The following is a 19282-nucleotide window of genomic DNA, read 5'->3' as shown; positions in this document are numbered from 1 at the left end:
CACGTGACTCCCACTTGCCACAAAAGGCATCATGGTTGCCTTTAACCATTAACCAGTGAAACAGAAGTTGCCTTCAGAAATCGTGGGCACTCCATCAGTGGAGGTTTTTAAGAAGAGACTAGTGATGAAAGAAATGTCCTTCTGGGTTCGGCTCCAAGTGGGGAAAAAGACACTGGAGACATGGAGGCTGCTTGGAAAGATGGATGTAATGGTAGACAGGACCACATGGCTTGAGCCTGAACAGAAAAGGTGACATGCTTCAATGTTGGTGAAGAAGAAGAGAAGGGCTGAGGGAGGGGCTTGCTAGGCTTTTTATAACCTGTTCTGCCCCACCTCTCTGTTTCCTGTTCCTGTGTAAGAAATGTATTCTGATTAGTTGTCAGACTCCCATGGGCCCATGCAGGGGCAACTCTCTAGGCTGTGTTTTGAATCCAGGTTTGGTTGAGTTCTCAGATGCCATGTGGTCAGTTGGGGCCAATATTATCATGCTTTAATCCCACCACCCTGGAGTTGAAGTGGAGAAGCCTTTATTATGTAAAGTGGACTAGCTTGGCCTTCTTAATGGCCCATTGACAAAGTGCGGAGGAAGCTAAAGGCAGCTATTCTGTCTTTTAAAACACCTTTCTTTTCACATCCAGAGAAATATTCTGCCTTTTCAATATTTCCCAGGATATTTTATTTTTCTGGGAGAGGGCTGGGTGATAACTTCTTACACTAGACAGTCATTTGTCTGAAATAGTATAGGTTCTCCTGCTTGAGGAGGGGGCTGGACTAGAAGATCTCCAAGGTCCCTTCCCGATTCTATTCCTATTCCCATTCCCATTCTACTGAAAGGAGATTCAAACATTCCCCCTTGGGAAGAAAGAGTGACGTCTCTTTGGACTGCTATCAGGTCGTAAGTCTCGGAGGGGAAAAAAAAACTCCCGTTAAAAGCACTACGACGCCTTCATTCTGCTGTTGCTGTTTTGGCCTTCCTTGCTTTGGGTGAGGAGCGTTGCCACGCGCTGAGGGGGGGGGGGCAGAGCGTCGTTGCGCGATTTGAACCTTCGCTCTTCCCGTCCCACTCGGAACCTATTTGAGGAAGCGCTAAAATGGCGGCGGGAGAGGAAGTTTTGGGAGGAAGTGGCGGACGGTGAGTTTCCGAGGAAACCGGGATATTCATCACACGGGCGCCACAGTTTGATCTTCGATCAGGACAGAGGCGGGAAGTGGGCGCGGAGGGTGCTAAGAGACTGTTCCGTCTACCGTAGTTGCCTCGTATATGAAGGGGGGAGGGGTGTGATTGCCCCACCTGGCGTTGGGGAAAAGGCCCGCTCAGCCTCCTACTTCATCCAGCGGTTGCCTCCCCGCCGCTCTTAGTTTCCCGGCAGCAAATAGTCGGGTCTGCTGTCAAGCGGTGAGCCCGGGTAGCTTGTGAGCCGCTGAGATAGGCGTCCTGCCCACCCGCCACCCTACAACAGTGGTCTCCAACCTTGGCAACTTTAAGACCTGTGGACTTCAATTCCCAGAGTTCCTCAGCCAGCTTTGCTGGCTGGGGAACTCTGGGAGTTGAAGTCCACAAGTCTTAAAGTTGCCAAGGTTGGAGACCACTGCACTACAGAGCCCACCTCGCCTTAACCCCGTTTCACAAACTCTCTTAACTTCGTTAGGAAATCGAAGCTCCCCCCCCCCCCATTACAATTAAATAGGAGACACGCTTGCTCGTTCTCCTGAATACCTGCGTGTTAAAAGATGGGGTGGAACTGATATTTAAAACGGCCAAGGCTTTAAACTTGAAATGCTGGATCGTTTGTGTGCAGAAATAATTTGATTGGTTTATTAAGTAAGAAAAGAGGTTTTACCTTCATTTAGGTAAACCTTCATTGAGACAAAGGGGTAGCAACAGCAGAACTGTCAAGTTTTGAAAATAAAACCGAATTAATTTTAGAATATGTCATAAAAGTGTAATGTTATTGGAGATCTATTGAAACTGCAAATGAATGCCAGTAGGTGGTTGTGTCTTCTAATATAAATGATTCTAGATAAAAACATGTTTAAACAATGGTAACCAAATGAGAATTATGGCACAGGGATAGTAAAATACATAACTTAAAATATACAACCTGATTTGAATGAAGTATATGTAAGGATTATGGAAGAAACACACGGAATATATTTTTAACCAATCGATACGCTTTCAACAAGATGTAACAAAAGATGATTTTGTTTGTTTGTTTGTTTTGTTTAACTAAAACAATAAAAAAAATTCTCAAAAAAATATATTATTGAGATCACTTCTCTTTTCCTAATAAACTAAAGGCTGTGGCTATCTACATTTTTGCATAGCTCCTGTAAGTACTATTCCAATTTAGTAGTTTGATCAGTACTGGCAGTTTCTTTAAATTTCAAACTAGTCAAAATGATATAGTTTTTTCCCCAGATTAGTTTAAACTTAAAATAAATTCAACATAAATGTAACAGTGTATTTCTAATATTTTTAGGATGGTGATTTTCTGTAATTTTGCACACATTTTGGGCAGTTAAACTGTATGTTTTGTTCTTCCATGGTTTGAATCTGTTTCTATATGCTGGAAAGACTTAAAAAAAAAATCATCTTCATTTGAAACCTATATCGGTTGGTGAAAACCAGTGTTGGCACTTGGTTTTCGGCACCCAAGTGCCAAGGCGAGGGCATGTGCATGCCAGAAACCAGAAGAGCCGCCGCCCCGATGTGCATATGCGCGCCAATAAGATGGTCTTCCGGTTTCTGGCGCACGTATGCACACGGACCAGATAGTTTTCGTGCATGCATGCGTGTCAGAAACCGGAAGATCATCTTCCCGGCATGGGCATGCGCACCAGGCGACTGCTCTTCTCCAGCATACGTGAAGACCAGCTGGCCGGCATGGCAGAACCTGGAACTGCAATGAGTGCCGTCTTGCGTGCCTGGAGAGGAAGTGTGCCACTTCCGGCACGAGGGCCATAGGTTCACGATCATGGCCGTAGCTAATAATTTTACAATGAATTTAGATGTTCTCCAATAAATCTATCAATTCCAGTGGCTAGAATGCAGTACTGCAGGCTAATTCACTGCTCACTCCAGAAATTCTAAGTGGCTCAAGGTTGACTCAGCCTTATGTAACATTCTGACTCTAAACCACTTAGAAAGAGCTGTGAAGCAGTATATAAGTGCTATTGCTATACACAATTTAAAAACTGAAAAATAGTGGAAAATTCAATTGACAGATAATATAAAATTACATTTACTCAAGAGGAGTTTGCTTTCCTCTTAGGAAAAAAAAACCCTTATGTTCATGTTACAGCTTTCTTATCCTGCCAATCTGTAGTTGCCAATACCAATTAAAATGAAATCGGGTGATATCCCCTCCTCCCAATAAATAAAAGTGCATCTAACAAACTTGTACTGTTTATAGCCATGTTCTAAAAAGAACAAGCCCCAGGGCAGAAAATTAAATAATTATTATATATTAACATTGTTTTGGCATAACAACTTACAGAAGTCAGGACAGATAGTTTCCACGGTTGATTTTAAAGGATTTAAAGGTATGAGATGAATGTACAGTACAGGACTTAAACCCAACATTGCCCCACAAATTTCTTCCAAATACTGCAAAAATGATTTTAAAAGTGACCCTACATTTTTGGCTGTAACAATATCAAAAGGCCTGAGTGGTGTAAAAATTATGCTGGTTAGCTACAATCTGTCTATATGATGCATATTTACATCTTGTATTTTGTAAAATGAATTAATATGCCATCAGTATACATAGTAATCTTTTCTCATACATACAGAGTTACAAGTACAGAGTTTTTTATTTTACAGTGTTGCTTGACTTTACACTTTTGCAAATTGGGTGGTCATATAAATAATAAAAATATATAAATAAATATCCCACACATTTTCTTGAGTGGAAATAAGACTAGGTTTCGGAAATGCATGACAAATTTCATATATGGAAGAGTTTTTAAAAGAAGAACAAGATCAAAATAATGAGAGAAATGGCAAAATCAAAATGTGAAGGGGGACAAAAAATAGAAATGAATGGAAGCTCCAAATGCCTAGGAAGGACTAGGATTGTGATGGCGAACCTATGGCACGCATGCCAGAGGTGGCACACAGAGCCCTCTCTGTGGGCACGTGTGCTGTTGTCAGCTGCTCTTCTGGTTTCCGGCCCGCTGGCCAGCTGGTGTTTGTGGACACCAGAGCGTTGGAAAACAGCCTGAAAATGGCCCGGAAAATGGCCAAAAACCAGGCCGTTTTTCGGGCAGTTTTGGAGCCATTTTTCAGGGTGTTTTGGGGTCATTTTCTGGGCTGTTGTAGGCTGTTTTGGGACCAAAAACAGCCTGGAAAATGGCCAAAAAACAGGTATGCATGCGCCAGCCAGCTGGTCTTTGGGTTTCTGGTGCTCTGGCACTCACATGCACATATGCATGCACGCACGTTCCGTTTTGGGCACTCAGTGCTGAAAAGGTTCTCCATCACTGGACTAGGACCTGGTTTTCCTGCTTCTATTTCAACAACACTACCTCTGTTCTTCAGTAAGAAAATAAAGTTGACTAATGTAATATATGTAATTTGCAGAGTCAACATGTAAAATTAATTCCCTTTTTGGATTCATATATTACTATATTAAGATTTTAATACTGTATTGCCTACATTATTCTCTTGCTGAAAAATAATATGTAAGAATGCAGACTTACAGTATCTGTTTATGTGATACACTATATTATTAAAGTGAAGTTATGTTTGTTTTTCAGATCTTCAGTAGTGACTGATAATTATAAATGAAACAATACTGCAAGACGGCTTGTGCATCATATTTCTTGGATGAAATTCAAACATTTATATTCTGTAAAGTGGGTACAATCCCTAAAAGTCTGCTTACATGTGTAGATCATTGCGTTACTGTGTTAGTCATTGTCTGTATGCAGCAATGACAAGACTGGAAGAAGCAAATCAAGAAGTGAACATGCATTCCTCTGTCCGCTATCTCGGCTATATAGCCAGAATAAATTTGTTGGCAGCAATATGTATGGGTCTTTATGTCAGGTGGGAAAAAACTGCAGATGCACTAATACTCATAATTTTTATCCTTGGATTATTTGTTCTTGGAATTGCAAGTATACTTTATTACTATTTTTCAATGGAAGCAGCAAGTTTAAGTCTCTCTAATCTTTGGTTTGGATTTTTACTTGGCCTTCTTTGTTTCCTGGATAATAATTCTTTTAAAAATGATATAAAGGAAGAGGCAACAAAATATTTACTTCTTTCCTCCATAATTATAAGAATATTGTATGCTTTGGTGCAGAGAATATGTGGCTGTATTCATCATCGGCCCATTTTACTAACAACGGTTGAAGTACTTGAGCTGGTTGGATTTGCAATTGCCAGTACAACTATGCTGGTGGAGAAATCCATGAGTATTATTCTATTGATTGTGGCTTTAGCAATGCTGATTATTGATTTGAGGATGAAATCATTTTTGTCAATTCCAAATTTAGTAATTTTTGGAGTCCTTGCCTCTTTGTTATTTTTTCCATCCTTGCATATACCAACAAATCCATTTCCCTTGGGATGTTTTTTTAGTTGCTTAATAGCTGATCCCCTTCTTGATGTTTACTTTAGTGGACTTTCAGTTACAGAACGTTGGAAACCTTATTTATATCGTGGTCGAGTTTGCCGAAGATTCTCAGTCATTTTTGTTGGATTTATTGAACTGATTTACTTCATCCTTTCAGCACTTAAACTAGGTGATTTGGATCTCTGGTACTTTGTAATACCAGGCTTTTCCATTTTTGGCATATTCTGGATAATCTGTCACATCATTTTTCTTATAACTCTCTGGGGATTTCATACAAAACTTAATGACTGTCACAAAATATATTACACACACAGAACAGACAACAATAGCCTTGACAGAGTAATGGCATCTAAAGGAATGCGCCATTTTTGTTTAATTTCAGAGCAACTTGTCTTTTTCAGCCTTCTTGCAACAGCAGTTTTGGGTACAGTATGTTGGCAGGTAGGTTTTAATGTTTTTATAGTCCTCTGTCAAACTGTCTTTAAAGTATGTGCAGCAAAAAAGGGAGATTTGAAAACAATTGTGGCTAAGGCTTTTGACAAAAAATAAAAGCAAATAGAATATTATGCCTTGAAATGCTTGAAATCACCATGCTCTGTTTATTTTATTTTTGTTTATTTGATGTTTATCCCACCTTTATTACTTTATAGGTAATTCAAGTTGTTAAATACTAAATACTCATTTCTCCTGTCTCCCCCCTCCCCAAGAATTATGTGGGGGGAAATGTAAACATTTCATTGGGCTAAAAAAAAGGAGAACCCTTTTTATTGTGTGGGCTGCATTTTATCATTTAATTGATGGGAAGCAACAGATTTGGTGACACATCGTAAAAGTCAGTGGGGAAACTTTTCAGCTGATGGGAAGAATGTTTGGGGGATGGATATTTACTTTCTGCCATTTATTTTAATCAGCTACATTTGTAGATGTACATTACTATTATATTTGGTGCTGGTTAATGACTGCAATAAAGATTGAGATGAGTTATTTAAGATGTAAATAGATGTGTGTCATTTTCCATTTAAGTGGCATCATTAGTAACTGCCATCCTGAAAGGATTAAACATGGAGTTCATATATTGAAGTTTCATGGTATATTCACATTATGACTTGTCTTACAAGTTCTTTACATCCTTTTAGAAGAATGTAAAATAGAGTTGGAAGGGACCTTAGAGGTCTTCTGCTCCAACTCCCTGCTTAAGCAGGAGAACCTATACCATTTTAGACAAAGTCCAATCCCTTCTTAAAAGCTTCCAGTGTTGGAGCAGCCACAATTTCTGAAAGCGTGCTGTCCCACTGGTTGATCATTCTGTCAGGAAATTTCTCCTTAGTTGTTTCTTTCTTTGTTCAGTTTCCATCCATTGCTTCTTGTCTTGCCTTCTGGTGCTGTGGAAAATAGCTTGACCCCTGTTCTTTGTGCCAGCCCCTGAAATATTGAGGGGAGGAGGGAGAGAGAAAGAAAGAGAGGAAGTGGTAGTAGAGGGCAAGTTATTCCTCTCTGAAGAGCTAAATCTACATCAGGGTTGTGAAACTGAAGGCCTGGGGGCCGGATCTGGCCCAAAGAGTGCTTAGATCTAGCCCATGGGGCTGCCCTGAAAACAGAGCTCCATTTTCGTTGGCAGAGGGTTGCAGGAGGCAATCGCAGCTGAAAACAGATCTCGGGAACCCGTTTTCACTGGCAGAGTGCTTGGGGCAGCACAGGCGCCCCAGATATGAATGATGTCGAGCTGGCAATGCACACCCTAGCCCCCTGAGTTCAAACATAACCCTGATGTGGCCCTCAATGAAGTCTATTTGACACCCTTGATCTACAAAATCTCCATGCTTAATTGCAAAATGATCCTTTAGCTTGTCACAAGATATGACCAAAGTTTCTCTTCTTTTTTTAAAGTAATCTAGTTATTTTCATTTATTTTCCCTTTGTTTTTACAGACCACCTGTGAATGTCACCTCTCTTCTCTTACCACCTTATTTCCTTCTAACAAGACAGGAAATAACTTTTAGTTCTATCAGCTGTTTGTCTAACTGGCATGGTTGAAGTTACACTAATTTTAGTTTCTCCTTGAAAGATAGAAGATCTGTAAACCAAGTTGCTTTCAGAGCAAACTTGATAGTTAATTCTTTTTCTAATTTAGGAAGTAGCTCCTTAGGTTTCTCTGTGTTCTTTTCATCAACCCCTGGTCCCCCTCAATTTGCTTTTAGCCACAAAATCATCATAATTAAAACCATTTAACAACAGTTTCTATTAATTTCCTTATTTTTAGCTTTACTTCATTATATTACTAAGCACTAAGACAGGTGAGGTTGGCACCAATAGTTTTCAGCTAGGGAGAATTGTTATATAGATGTATTGCAGCTACCTCCTAAACCGTCAAGAAACAGGACAAGTGTCAGTTAACTGGGTAACAGGGAAAAAAAGAGTGTATACTTCTTTTGACTGCAGTGGAATTGTTCATTAATTAAGTATATGCACAGACTCAGCCGAATATTTACATTTTTCTTTTATAAATATGTATTTTCATGAAATAATAAATTATATAATAAATTAAAAAAATAATAAAAATTTAATTTATAATTTATTAATTTATTGTTGAATTATTAAATTTAATTTAATAAATTATCATTAATAAATAAATTATTATTTCATGGAAATTCATATCCATATAAGAAATATTAATAATTTTGAAAATCAAATACAAAAAATAAACCTACTGTAAATATTTGACTGAGTCTGTGCACATACTTAATAAGCTTTTTCAGCAATATTTTTGTTAAAGTTGTAGTGCATACTATTGCACCTTTTGGGAGGTGAGGAGGTTAGGACCAAATTGAGAATTCGCATTCTTAAGATTACAGTATTGCATTTGAATCATGTTTAAAATATTGTGATTTTAAATGTTATGTATTTTCATTCACGTTTGCAAACTGAAATAATTGTAATTGTATGCATTCAATTCTTACAAGAAATTCATTTATTGTAGAGATCCAATGGAATCTTCATGAGTGTTTTTTTGATTGTATTGCCTCTTGAATCTATGGCTCATGGGTTATTTCATGAACTAGGAAGTTGTTTGGGAGGCACATGTGTTGGCTATGCAGTTGTGATCCCTACCAATTTTTGTAGGTAAGTGTTAATGCAAATACATGTTATTTAATACACAGTATTATTGCAGTCATCTAATTATGCTAATTTATCTACCAGATTTGCATTTTTCTCCTTTACATATTCTAATCAGATAAATTTAAGGAATCCATGGGAATGTGTTGATTTGTTAATAAAACTGACATTGTGAGCACTTTAAACTTTAAGAAAGAAAACAGTGGTAATGTTAATTTGCTTTTTGTTCTGAATGGAATCATTTCTAACAGCAAGTTCAAGTCATATTTTTTATAAAAGAAACAGCATTCCAAATGAAGTTCTATCACTATTATTTCTTTTCCTTGGAAAAGGAGCACCTTCTGTTCACACTGATTTGGCTGTTTACCTACTTTCTATAATAGTTTTGGATTTGGAAGTTTGTATCTGTAACTGTCTATCAGTGCTTTATGTAGCATCTCATCTGTTTGGGAGGTGAACGGGTTGGAGAGAAGTAATGAATGAGACTAGATATGCAGAAAAGATTCTAATAACCCCTTGAATTCTCTGTCAACTAAAACTGATAGAAAAACGAGGGGGAGCATTCTTCTAGGTCATAGAATAATTGGTGTCAGTGTATATCTGCTGATTACAGCTAGGTTTTCTTGAAATTGCTATTAATGTCTGAACAAAACCATTCACGTTTGCATTTTCAGCTAAAGTCTTTATAAATACTGTGTTTCCCCCAAAATACGACCTGCCCCGAAAACGAGCCATAGCCCATTTTTTCACCCCTGTGCCTGAAATAAGCCCAACCCCCAAAATAACCCCTAGTTAAGCCCCACCCACCATCTGGTTGTACGAGGTGGGGCAAGGCATAAGCTAGGGCAGGGTGTGTGCAGCTGCCCCACATGCCCCGCGCCTGCTTACCCTAGGACCACCACAGCCACATCACCGCAGCCGACACCTGTCGTGCCGCTGTCTAACTTCTGTGGCCGCTCACTGCCAGGCTCATAGCACTGGTGCCACTGTTGGCGGCAGGACACCACATGATTCATTGTGCCGGTGCTTCCAATTGCGACAGGACACTGCGTGGCTTGACACGCTGTTACCAATGTTCCCTCTAATTTTTTTTCAGGGTGAGCGGAAAAGTATAGTGTTTGAGCGGCACAGTTTCATGCCTGAGCACCTAAGAGAGCAACAGTTTGAACTTCTGTCTCGTCTGCTGGACATTTGCGCAACATTCCAAGCACCAATTGTGAGCGAGGTTTCAGCCTGATGAATGCCAGGCATGAAAATGTGCTACTCAAACACTATACTTTTCCGCTCACCCTGAAAAAAAAAAGACTTCTGCTCAGCTTTTAGATCATTAGACTGGCTAGAGAGAGACATGGCACCAACAGGTCCTGGGTCCTGGCATTTTGCAGGCAACCTGTCCTCTCACATTCCTTTGGAATGCAACCCATCACATGTGAATTAGATTTTGCCAATTATCCTATTAAAAGATAATCCTATTATTCTAAAATATGACTAACTCGATATTAAAAATGTAAATATTTAATGCTGATAAATAATAGCAGTAATTGTTATTTAGTATGATTAAAATCAGTATTGATATATCAATATATCTATCAAAATTGACAATAAACACTAAAATAACAATACAAATATATAATGTGGAATATAAATGTAATAAATATAATATATAAATACAACATAAATGTAATAAAATAATTTATCATGAAACTCTCCCCCTTTAAAGTAATAAGATCAATTAAATAGTCTAGCAAGTTTGGACAATATGCTATATGTTATGTTACTTAAGAATATATATGCCTCAGAATCAGATACAACATCCACATCATTTCCAAATGAGTCAATAAAATGATATGCCATGCCAAAACTATTTTAAATAAAGATATGAAATTAATCAAGTATTGCATTTATTTTTCAAAATGAATGTAGAATTTTTATTATTATTTAAGTTTTGTACCCTATCTTTTCTAACTAACGTTAACTTTAAAAAGATGTTACATCAGACTACAATACAAGTAATTAAATGAAGACTAAAATAAGTGTTTTGGCATATTGAGCTTTTTATATTTCTTTCTAATATTTCTTCCTTAGTTGAGAACTTCCTCCTCAGCTTACTTACGCATTAACTGTTTGTTGCTTTTATGGTTTATTCATTCACTGCTCCATCTTCAGTTTTTTTCACAGGGGGCAGGGCTTCCTTCCTTCCTTCCCTCCACTCCTTTGGCCACCAATTTTGATCCAACTCTCTCTCTCTCTCTCTCTCACACACACACACACACACTCTCTCTCTCTCTCTCTCTCTCTCACACACACACACACACACACAGAGAGAGAGAGAGAGAGACACGTGTTCTTTGGGGGGGGGTTGAATTACTCCGCCTCACTGCGCAAAGTCGGCTCAGCATGTGTTCGGCCCCTGCTTACGCTGAATCAAATCTGCAGCCGCCGGGACCATTTCAAAGCTGCCAGTCCTCTTGCTCCTTCTCCTTCACCGGCAAAGCAGCGGCGGTGGTGCCTCCCCCTTCGCTCGGAGCACCTCAGCTGGGCTCTGGGTTATCCCTGCCATCGCCTCCACCTCCGCCGCTTTCCTACTAGCTCCCGCGGCCTCAAAAGTACGGCAGAGGAGGAAGGGGGAGGGATAACGCGGGGGCCAGCTCAGGTGCTCCGCGTGGAGAGAGAGGCACCACTGCGGGAGCTTTGCTGGTGAAGGAGAAGAAGCAAGAGGACTGGCGGCTCATCAAAACAAGTCTGGGGAGGTCCTTTGCAAGCGGCCAGTTCTAGCTGCCTGCAAAGGACTTCTCCACGTTTGCTTTGGTAGAAAGCTCTGCGCGGCAGTTAGACATCCTTGGGATGTCCTGCCATGAGCGACACAATGAGCCACATGGTGTCCTGCCATGAGTGGTGGCACTGGCACACTGAGCCATGCGGTATCCTGTCGCAAGCGGTGGCACAGGTGCGATGAGCCATGAAGCGTCCTGCCATGAGCGGCAGCACCAGTGCTACGAGCTGCGTGATGTCCTGTCACGATCATTGGCATCGGTGCTTCAAGTCTCGCGGCCGCAAGCAGCTACAAAGGTCAGGCAGTGGCGCAACAGGTGTGTGGGAGCTGTGGCTGCGGTGGTCTTAAGGTAAGCGGGTAAGGCATCCCCCCCCCCCAAAAAAAGACCTCATACTTATTTGAGGGCCAAAAAGAAAATAAGACCGGGTCTTATTTCGGGCAAACACAGTATCAGAAAGCAAATAGATATTCATATTTAACATCATTGAGAAATAGGACTATCTTAAAAACTATGTCCGTTGTATATGCTATCAATGAGACATAGAACTTTTCCATGATTTAGGCTGCTAATTTAAGCCATTTGTAACTGAATATTCTTGTTTTAAAGTGTATGCAATTAGAGTGGTGAATCATTTCATAATACAACATTAGACAACTTATAATAAGTTGTATTCATTACAATGTTTTCCTTTATCTTCTATTTTCCTTCAGTTCTGATGGACAACCAACATTGCTTCCACCTGAGCATGTGCAAAAGCTAAATTTGAGGTCTACAGGCATGCTTAATGCTATCCAAAGGTTTTTTGCATATCATATGATTGAGACCTATGGCTGTGATTATTCCACCAGTGGACTTTCATTTGACACATTACATTCTAAACTAAAGTCATTTCTTGAACTTCGGACATCAGATGGACCTAGGCATGATACTTATATATTATACTACAGTGGTCATTCTCACAGCTCTGGGGAGTGGGCACTAGCAGGTAAGAACTGAATATTATCAAATTTATCAATTGCCCATCACTATTTAAGTGACTTTCAATGGTTTACAAGTAAAAAAAAACTATAAAAACTTAAAATCCCAACAAAAATAGACAAAGTTAAAGAGAGCGCATACTCAGTTTACCACCACACCTGAGATTGTGTGCCACTCTTGGATCCCCGTGTCAGTTGACAGCCAGGTCTTAATACTGTTGTTTCTTTCATTTATATATGTTTAAAGCTCATTTAGCCTGTCATTTTCAAGGACAATTTTAGTAATCTGTAGTAAGGCTAAACTATTTTTTTTAATGCAGTAAGCTGGAATATTAACAGCAATTATTTTCCAATTGGTAAAGCAACCATGTTTTTGCCAGGGTTCCACAGATTGTTTGTGTCCTGCCACTCTGCAGGTATGTGCCTGACATTCACTTGGGAACTTAAAAGCTACTTATAAAGTTGTTGTTGCATTCACATATATTTGGAAACTGCTGGGAGCAGTTTTGAAAACAGCCATGTGAAATATGGCAAAAGATGCAGTGGTTTTAACGATTCAAGGGGTGATGCTTCATTTGTACTCTCATGCATTGCAAAGCCCCTATTCTTGGCCAAATATTTTGGAAGTGGTTTACCATTGTCTTCTTAGAACTGAGAGTCACCCAGCTGGTTACAAGCCTAAGGCAGGACTAGAACTCATTGTCACCTGGTTACTAGCCTGATGCCTTAACCACTACATCAAGCTGGCTTTTACCTATATAAAACTCATTGAAGCAGATTTTTTTTTTTTCTCGGGATCATGTGGTTGCTCTCCATTGTTGCTGCACAGTCTTTGAAAAAGGTAAATATTTTCCTCGAACATCACAATATTTTTATTATTTATTTATTATTTAATATGTTGGAAGAAATGTCCATCTGGGTTCAGTTCCAAGTGGGGAAAAAGACACTGGAAACATGGAGGCTGTTTGGAAAGATGGTTTTAATGGTGGACAGGACCCATGGCTTGAGGTCCTAGGCAAAAATGGGACCACATGCTTCGAAGATGTTGAGTGAAGAAAAAGAAGGGAAAGGGCCTTGCTGAGGGTCCCTGAATTTTTAATACCCCGTTTGGCCCCACCTCATAGCTTCTGGTTCCTCCTGTGCAAGAAATGCATCCAGATTGTCAGACTCCCGGGGTGGTGGTGTGCGAGGGTCTTAGCTAACTTTGTAGGTTGTGTGCTAAGTTTGGTTGAAACTTGGTGGGTATTGCAATGAAGGGCAAGGAGATGGGATAGATCTTGGTTATATATAATAGGCTGGCTGGGTCCTTAATGTCCCAATGACAAAGGTGGGGGGAGCTATTAAGTGTGAGTCTGTTTCCTGCCTAAAAACATGTTTCTCTGGCTCAGGCTGAAATGGCTCATTGACAAAGGTGGGGGGAATGAGTTTCTGCCTCCTTTTTAGGGGAAAATATTCTGCCATTTTAATATTTCCTAAAATATTTCATTTTCCAGGAGAGGGGTGGGTGATAACTTCCTACAAATACATACAACACAAAGAAAAGTAGAAATAAGAAATTAGAGGAAGGTAAGAGAGGGGGGGAGTAAGTGTGAGGTACAAGAGGTAAAAAGGGGGGGAAAGGCACAGTACAAGATAAAAACACTCCAACTTCAACTTTTTGCTTTAAACACTTTAGTATATAACTAGTCATTTTTATAATGACAAATCTAATTGACAAAATTAAAGTCAACATTTTCTTTTTTCATCATAAGCACAAAATCCAGAACTAATATGCAAATGAAAAACATACTTAAATATAGCCTCCTCTTTGAATAAAATGATTAATTCCTGCTTTATCTTCTATGCTATGGAAATAGTATATATTTCCATTTATATCTAATTATCTTTGTGAACTATCACCATTTTTATTAACAAGGTTCACTGTATTCTTTCAGGTTATTTGATCTTACAGAGAAAAATACTCATACCTAAAGTATGACCAATGCTTTAAGAAAAAGATGGGAAAAGACAAACTTCTAGACTCTACATTCCCAAGAGGTGGACAGTGTACTTTTATTTTATTATTAGAAGTATTTTTGTCCTCCATGTACAGATAGTCCTCAAGTTACCAATCCTCATGAATGCCCATTCCATTCGTAAGGATTGGTGGGAGTGAATCTCATACCTTGAATGTGATCACTCCCTCCTTTCGCCCACACATTTGCTAATCAAATGACAAGGCTCGTTAAGTGCATATCTCAGGATGGGGAAGTGTGATTCCTAGTAATGGAACTGGCCCCGTTTCAGACCACTCAAGGTCTCCACCGACCCACTGAAATACCTTATTCTCCCCACTATTGCTTATCCCCTCCCCCACAATCTACCATACTCAGTCACTTACCTTGTGAAGATCTGTCTCCTCTCTAACATCTCTGTTTCTTTGCCTGTGAGTGGTGAAAGCAGTGGGAGAGTAGGATTAGCATGCCCTGTTCGGCTTCTCTGATCACTGAGCCTGCCTGCCAATTCTGGAATGGCGGGCAGCCTCACTAAGTCTTCTCCAAAAGCTTCCAGGCTCCATGTGAAAAAGCGTTTGCATGAAATGAGGCTTTGGGGCAGCAAACTCACATTGGTCCAAGCCCCTCATTAGTGTGCCACCACTTTTCCAGCGGAGATGGGAATGTCAGGCCCCATTCTCTGAAAAACAAATGGGTGCCTCAACTCATGCGAGATCATGCACCCCAGAGGCTTCTGGGTGGAACTTGTTTGAGAGACTTTGGGGTTGGAAATGGAGCAAATAGCTCCATTTCCAACTGCCCCATTTGCATTTTTGCAGTCTGCATCAGGGTGACAAGTGTTTGAGCGATCCTGAAAATGGAGCTTCTCTTCAGCAGAGTCCTTTAGGAAAGGTGGCAAAAATGGGGTTCTGGAGCAACATGCACTCCCTCTGGGGGCTCTGTTCTCTGCACCAAAGACTTTTTGCAAAGATGGCAAAAGGCTTTGCAAACAGATGTTTCAGGCCTTCCCTCCATTTGCAAAAATTTGTTCTCATCCAGGCCTCCATTTGCAGACAACAGAGGCCTAAAGTAGCGTGAGGTCATGCGAGATCAATAGTGTGAGTTTTGCACTACTGATCTATTGTGATCAAAGGTACACATTCTGTATACACACCAAAGGCCAAGAAAGTGAAGGCTCTCTAGATGAGTATCCACAAGGTGAGTGTTCACAACCTATGGAGGCCCGGCACGAGGGGAGGGAGGGGAGGAATAGGCAGGGCTAATGTTGCAAAGCCTCTGCAATCATGTAAGAGCAAATTACTGCCATGTTGCTGCAAATTCGTAGTTTTGGAACTTGTTCGTAAATGTTAGGGGGCACTTATTGCATAACTTCAAATGTTCGCTAAGAGAACACTTGTAACCTGGGAATTACCTGTATTGACTGCATGGCGCTTCACTAGTGCAATTTTTCGTGGATAGGATTCCTGCAATGAACTTGATCTGAACAAAACTGCATTGAAGGCATTCTTGTAGGACATACTAATTTTTCTAGCATTATTTAAAACATCATATGACAAAACATGATGGTATTGGTATAAAGTAGGAATGGTTCTTTTTTGTAATTCTTGCATTTCTGGCTCCCTCACAGGTGGAGATTCATTACAACTTGACATGCTTTTAGACTGGTGGAGAGAGAAGAATGGTTCCTTTTGTTCACGGCTTATTATAGTCTTAGACTGTGAAAATGCTCTGCCTTGGGTTAAAGAAGTCAGAAAAGTCAGTGACATGTATATCGCAGTGCAAGGAGCAGAACTGGCTAAAGTAGTAGACATAGAAGAATCAGAACCTCCCCACGTTGGTGATTTCACCCGAGATTGGGTTGAATACAATTGTAATTCCAATCACAATATCAGCTGGTTTGAAAAGGGACGTACTGTGAAAGCTGTGTATGGAGTGTCGAAAGGGTGGAGTGACTACACTTTACATTTGCCAACTGAAAGTGATGTTGCCAAACACTGGATGATGTATTTTCCCCGCATCACATACCCATTGGTTCATCTTGCAAACTGGTTCTGTGGGCTTAATCTCTTCTGGATTTGCAAAACTTGTTTTAGGTGCTTAAAACGATTAAAAATGAGTTGGTTTCTTCCTACAGTATTGGATACAGGACAAGGCTTTAAACTTGTCAGATCTTAACAAAGAATCAGAAGTGAGAGCTCCTACAACTTGAAACAGGATTGACTTATAACTTTTTTATTTGTTACATTTTACTTTTTGAAAAAAATGTTATTTGTGTAACTATATTGCTTTTTGTATTTTCTTGAGCAAATGCAAGATTTTAGAAAAATAAGAACTCCATTTGAAAGCAAAAACAGCATAGATATTTGTAACCAAATTGGATTTGAATTCAATATGAGCCATTAAATGTGACCATGGACTTGAGAGACAGCTTTGTGTGCTTCTTTGCATTGTAGCTGTCTGATATAAATTTGTCAAATTTCACACTTATATCAATTTCAGTCCTAGGTCATTGGAAGAGAAACTACTGAATCATGGTCATCGTTTGTTTTGAAGGGTTTCAAAAAGTAAAGCAGCAAAGAATTAAAATAAATCAAGTTATGCCACATAGATAGTTGTAAGGCAGGACTGTCAAACTTGCGACCCGTGGGCCGGATGCATTGCAGCCTGGCTGCACCCACAACTAGTTTAGCAAAAAGGGGGAAGTTGCTTTACGTCACATGATGACGCCATGACGATACAAATTTGACACCCCTACTCTAAAGCTATTGGCACTTTGAATTCATGTTGAAATGAACTAAAGTGAATGTTACATTTTTCCATGGAACATAGGGGTCTTATATCCTAATCCTAGATGAACATACATGGGAGTAAGTATTACTGATGTTAGTGGAGCTTATTGCTAAGTATTCTTAGGTTTGAAAGCATAATGGTTCGTCTTGGAAATAATGCGAAAATTAATTTTTGAGTATTTCAAGCCTTAATTAATACAACATCATAAATAAGTTCAGCAAAGCTAAATTCAGCAAGATTAAACTGATATTTTTCTCTGATTTTCAGTGGAGAAAGATAAGCAATTTTTATTATATTTTTTCATCACACTGAAACACATTGATTTTAGTTTTTAAAGGAAAATTATTAAACTGCAGAATGTTTCTTTGCGGAGCTAGAAAATAATTGAGTAGTAACTAAAATGCATATATGAAAAAACATTTTCAATTCATTTTTTAAAAACTATTCCCTGAATACTAATTATTCATGCAACAGTTTTAGAACTATAAAATTAAGATAAAGTATCCCCACAAACCATTTAATGTTTCTAATTATGGGAGTTAAATTACTTGTTTTCCCCCTCTCTTATCTTATAAAATGTACAGCACAATGAAAGCATATAGACTAACATAAAGCTGGCAATATCTGGAGATAATATGACATAATCTGTATTCTTATTTTTATTTTTTAAATGGAAATCTGTTTTGTAAGATTGATTACAGTATTTTACTTCATACTTTTGTTAAGCACTATAAAATAGATTCACAATGCATTAAGTGCCATTCCTATATTTATTCAAATTACTATCAATTACTACAGAATTTTAATTTAAAATGTGCATTAATAGTAATGAAACAGCTGAAACTTACTAATTGTACTTTCCTACTTACGTCACTTTCTGTTTAACAGTTCATAGTTTAATAGATTCAGAAACTGGGGAAAATTCTTTCTCTTGCATTGCCTATTCCATTCAACAGCTATGGTCTGCAAAGTCCAATGCCCCTAAAAAAACCACTTGCTAAAAGACAACACTCAAGAGTTATAATAAGATCAACTCCATGTTTTTCAGCCAATAATAACAAATGAAGCATTCTGTGATGATTGAATCAAGATGGGACTAAAAATGAAAAATCAGGACATTTTTCTAAAACAAGTTCTGTGCATTCTTTGTCAAGAGATGCCAGAATGAAAATAACCCAGTTATTAAGTCAAGGTTTATAAATAATATAAGAGAAGTATGAAACTACTTTTCTCCTAAAGTGCAGTTTCAGGCAAAAAAAATCAGTTTTAATTTCAAATTATCAGGACTTGTTAAACACCAGGTGAAAGAAGGAGAAAAAAAATCCTTGAAAGTGGTTTCTGAGTAGCTGTTATTTAAAATACAGTTTTAGAATTTAGTATTCTTGTGCTAAATGAGTTAATTATTTAACTCATTATATTTGATTTCTTCTTTTTATACATATTTCCTATAATATGAAAATACTGATACATCCACGTAATTTGGATCTAAGTGGAAAGTATATTAATTATATTTACAAAAAAACTAAGCCATTTTGTTGACTGTATAGTTGCATTCTTTTCTCAGCATTATTTTATGTGGATTATTTGAGGTTTTGGTACGCTAAAAGTGATTTAAGGATTTAAGCCTGAATGTACTGTCAGCAATCAGTAACACTTTTCTTGAAAAAAAAATTGTTATCAGTTTTTTAAAATTGAACTTATACTATAAAAGTATTATTTATATATGCATGACTCATTTGTATATTTTTTACATTTTTTTCTCATTCTATATTTAATCATTTTGTTATTTTTTATTAAACTTAATTGGATTGTATAGAAGTGACATAAATTAACTTTTTCCACCTTTCAGGGAGCATGCAGCTAGGCAAAGAATGATATAATAATTTCTTGGTTATTTTCTTTTAATGGGTTGTCATCCTTTCCTTTGACAAAACTTTCTTAGCAAACAGCACCCATAGTTAAGAATTGTTCTAACATCCAGTCAAATCTGCTTCCCTGTCAGTGGATTCAAGTTTATCATTTGGGATAAGAAAACAATATAAAATTAATAA

General features: G+C 38.6%; 1 protein-coding gene across 1 annotated transcript; it reads left to right on the top strand.

The window, feature by feature from the left end:
- Positions 1-1062: 1062 nt before the first annotated feature.
- On the top strand, positions 1063-18962 carry TMEM168 (transmembrane protein 168). The gene is made up of 5 exons (XM_014053256.2): positions 1063-1132; positions 4759-6023; positions 8560-8702; positions 12181-12455; positions 16069-18962. The coding sequence occupies exons 2-5, from the start codon at positions 4887-4889 to the stop codon at positions 16614-16616; spliced, it is 2103 nt and encodes a 700-aa protein (XP_013908731.2). The 5' UTR covers positions 1063-1132; positions 4759-4886; the 3' UTR covers positions 16617-18962.
- Positions 18963-19282: the final 320 nt, after the last annotated feature.

The sequence above is a fragment of the Thamnophis sirtalis genome, unplaced genomic scaffold (genome assembly GCF_051295495.1).
Source record: "Thamnophis sirtalis isolate CommonGarterSnake01/CBP01778 unplaced genomic scaffold, rThaSir2_p1.2 scaffold_9, whole genome shotgun sequence".
In the NCBI taxonomy this organism is placed as follows: domain Eukaryota; kingdom Metazoa; phylum Chordata; class Lepidosauria; order Squamata; family Natricidae; genus Thamnophis; species Thamnophis sirtalis.
The sequence above is the reverse complement of the archived record's forward strand: the minus strand, read 5'-3'. Positions and strand labels throughout refer to the sequence as shown.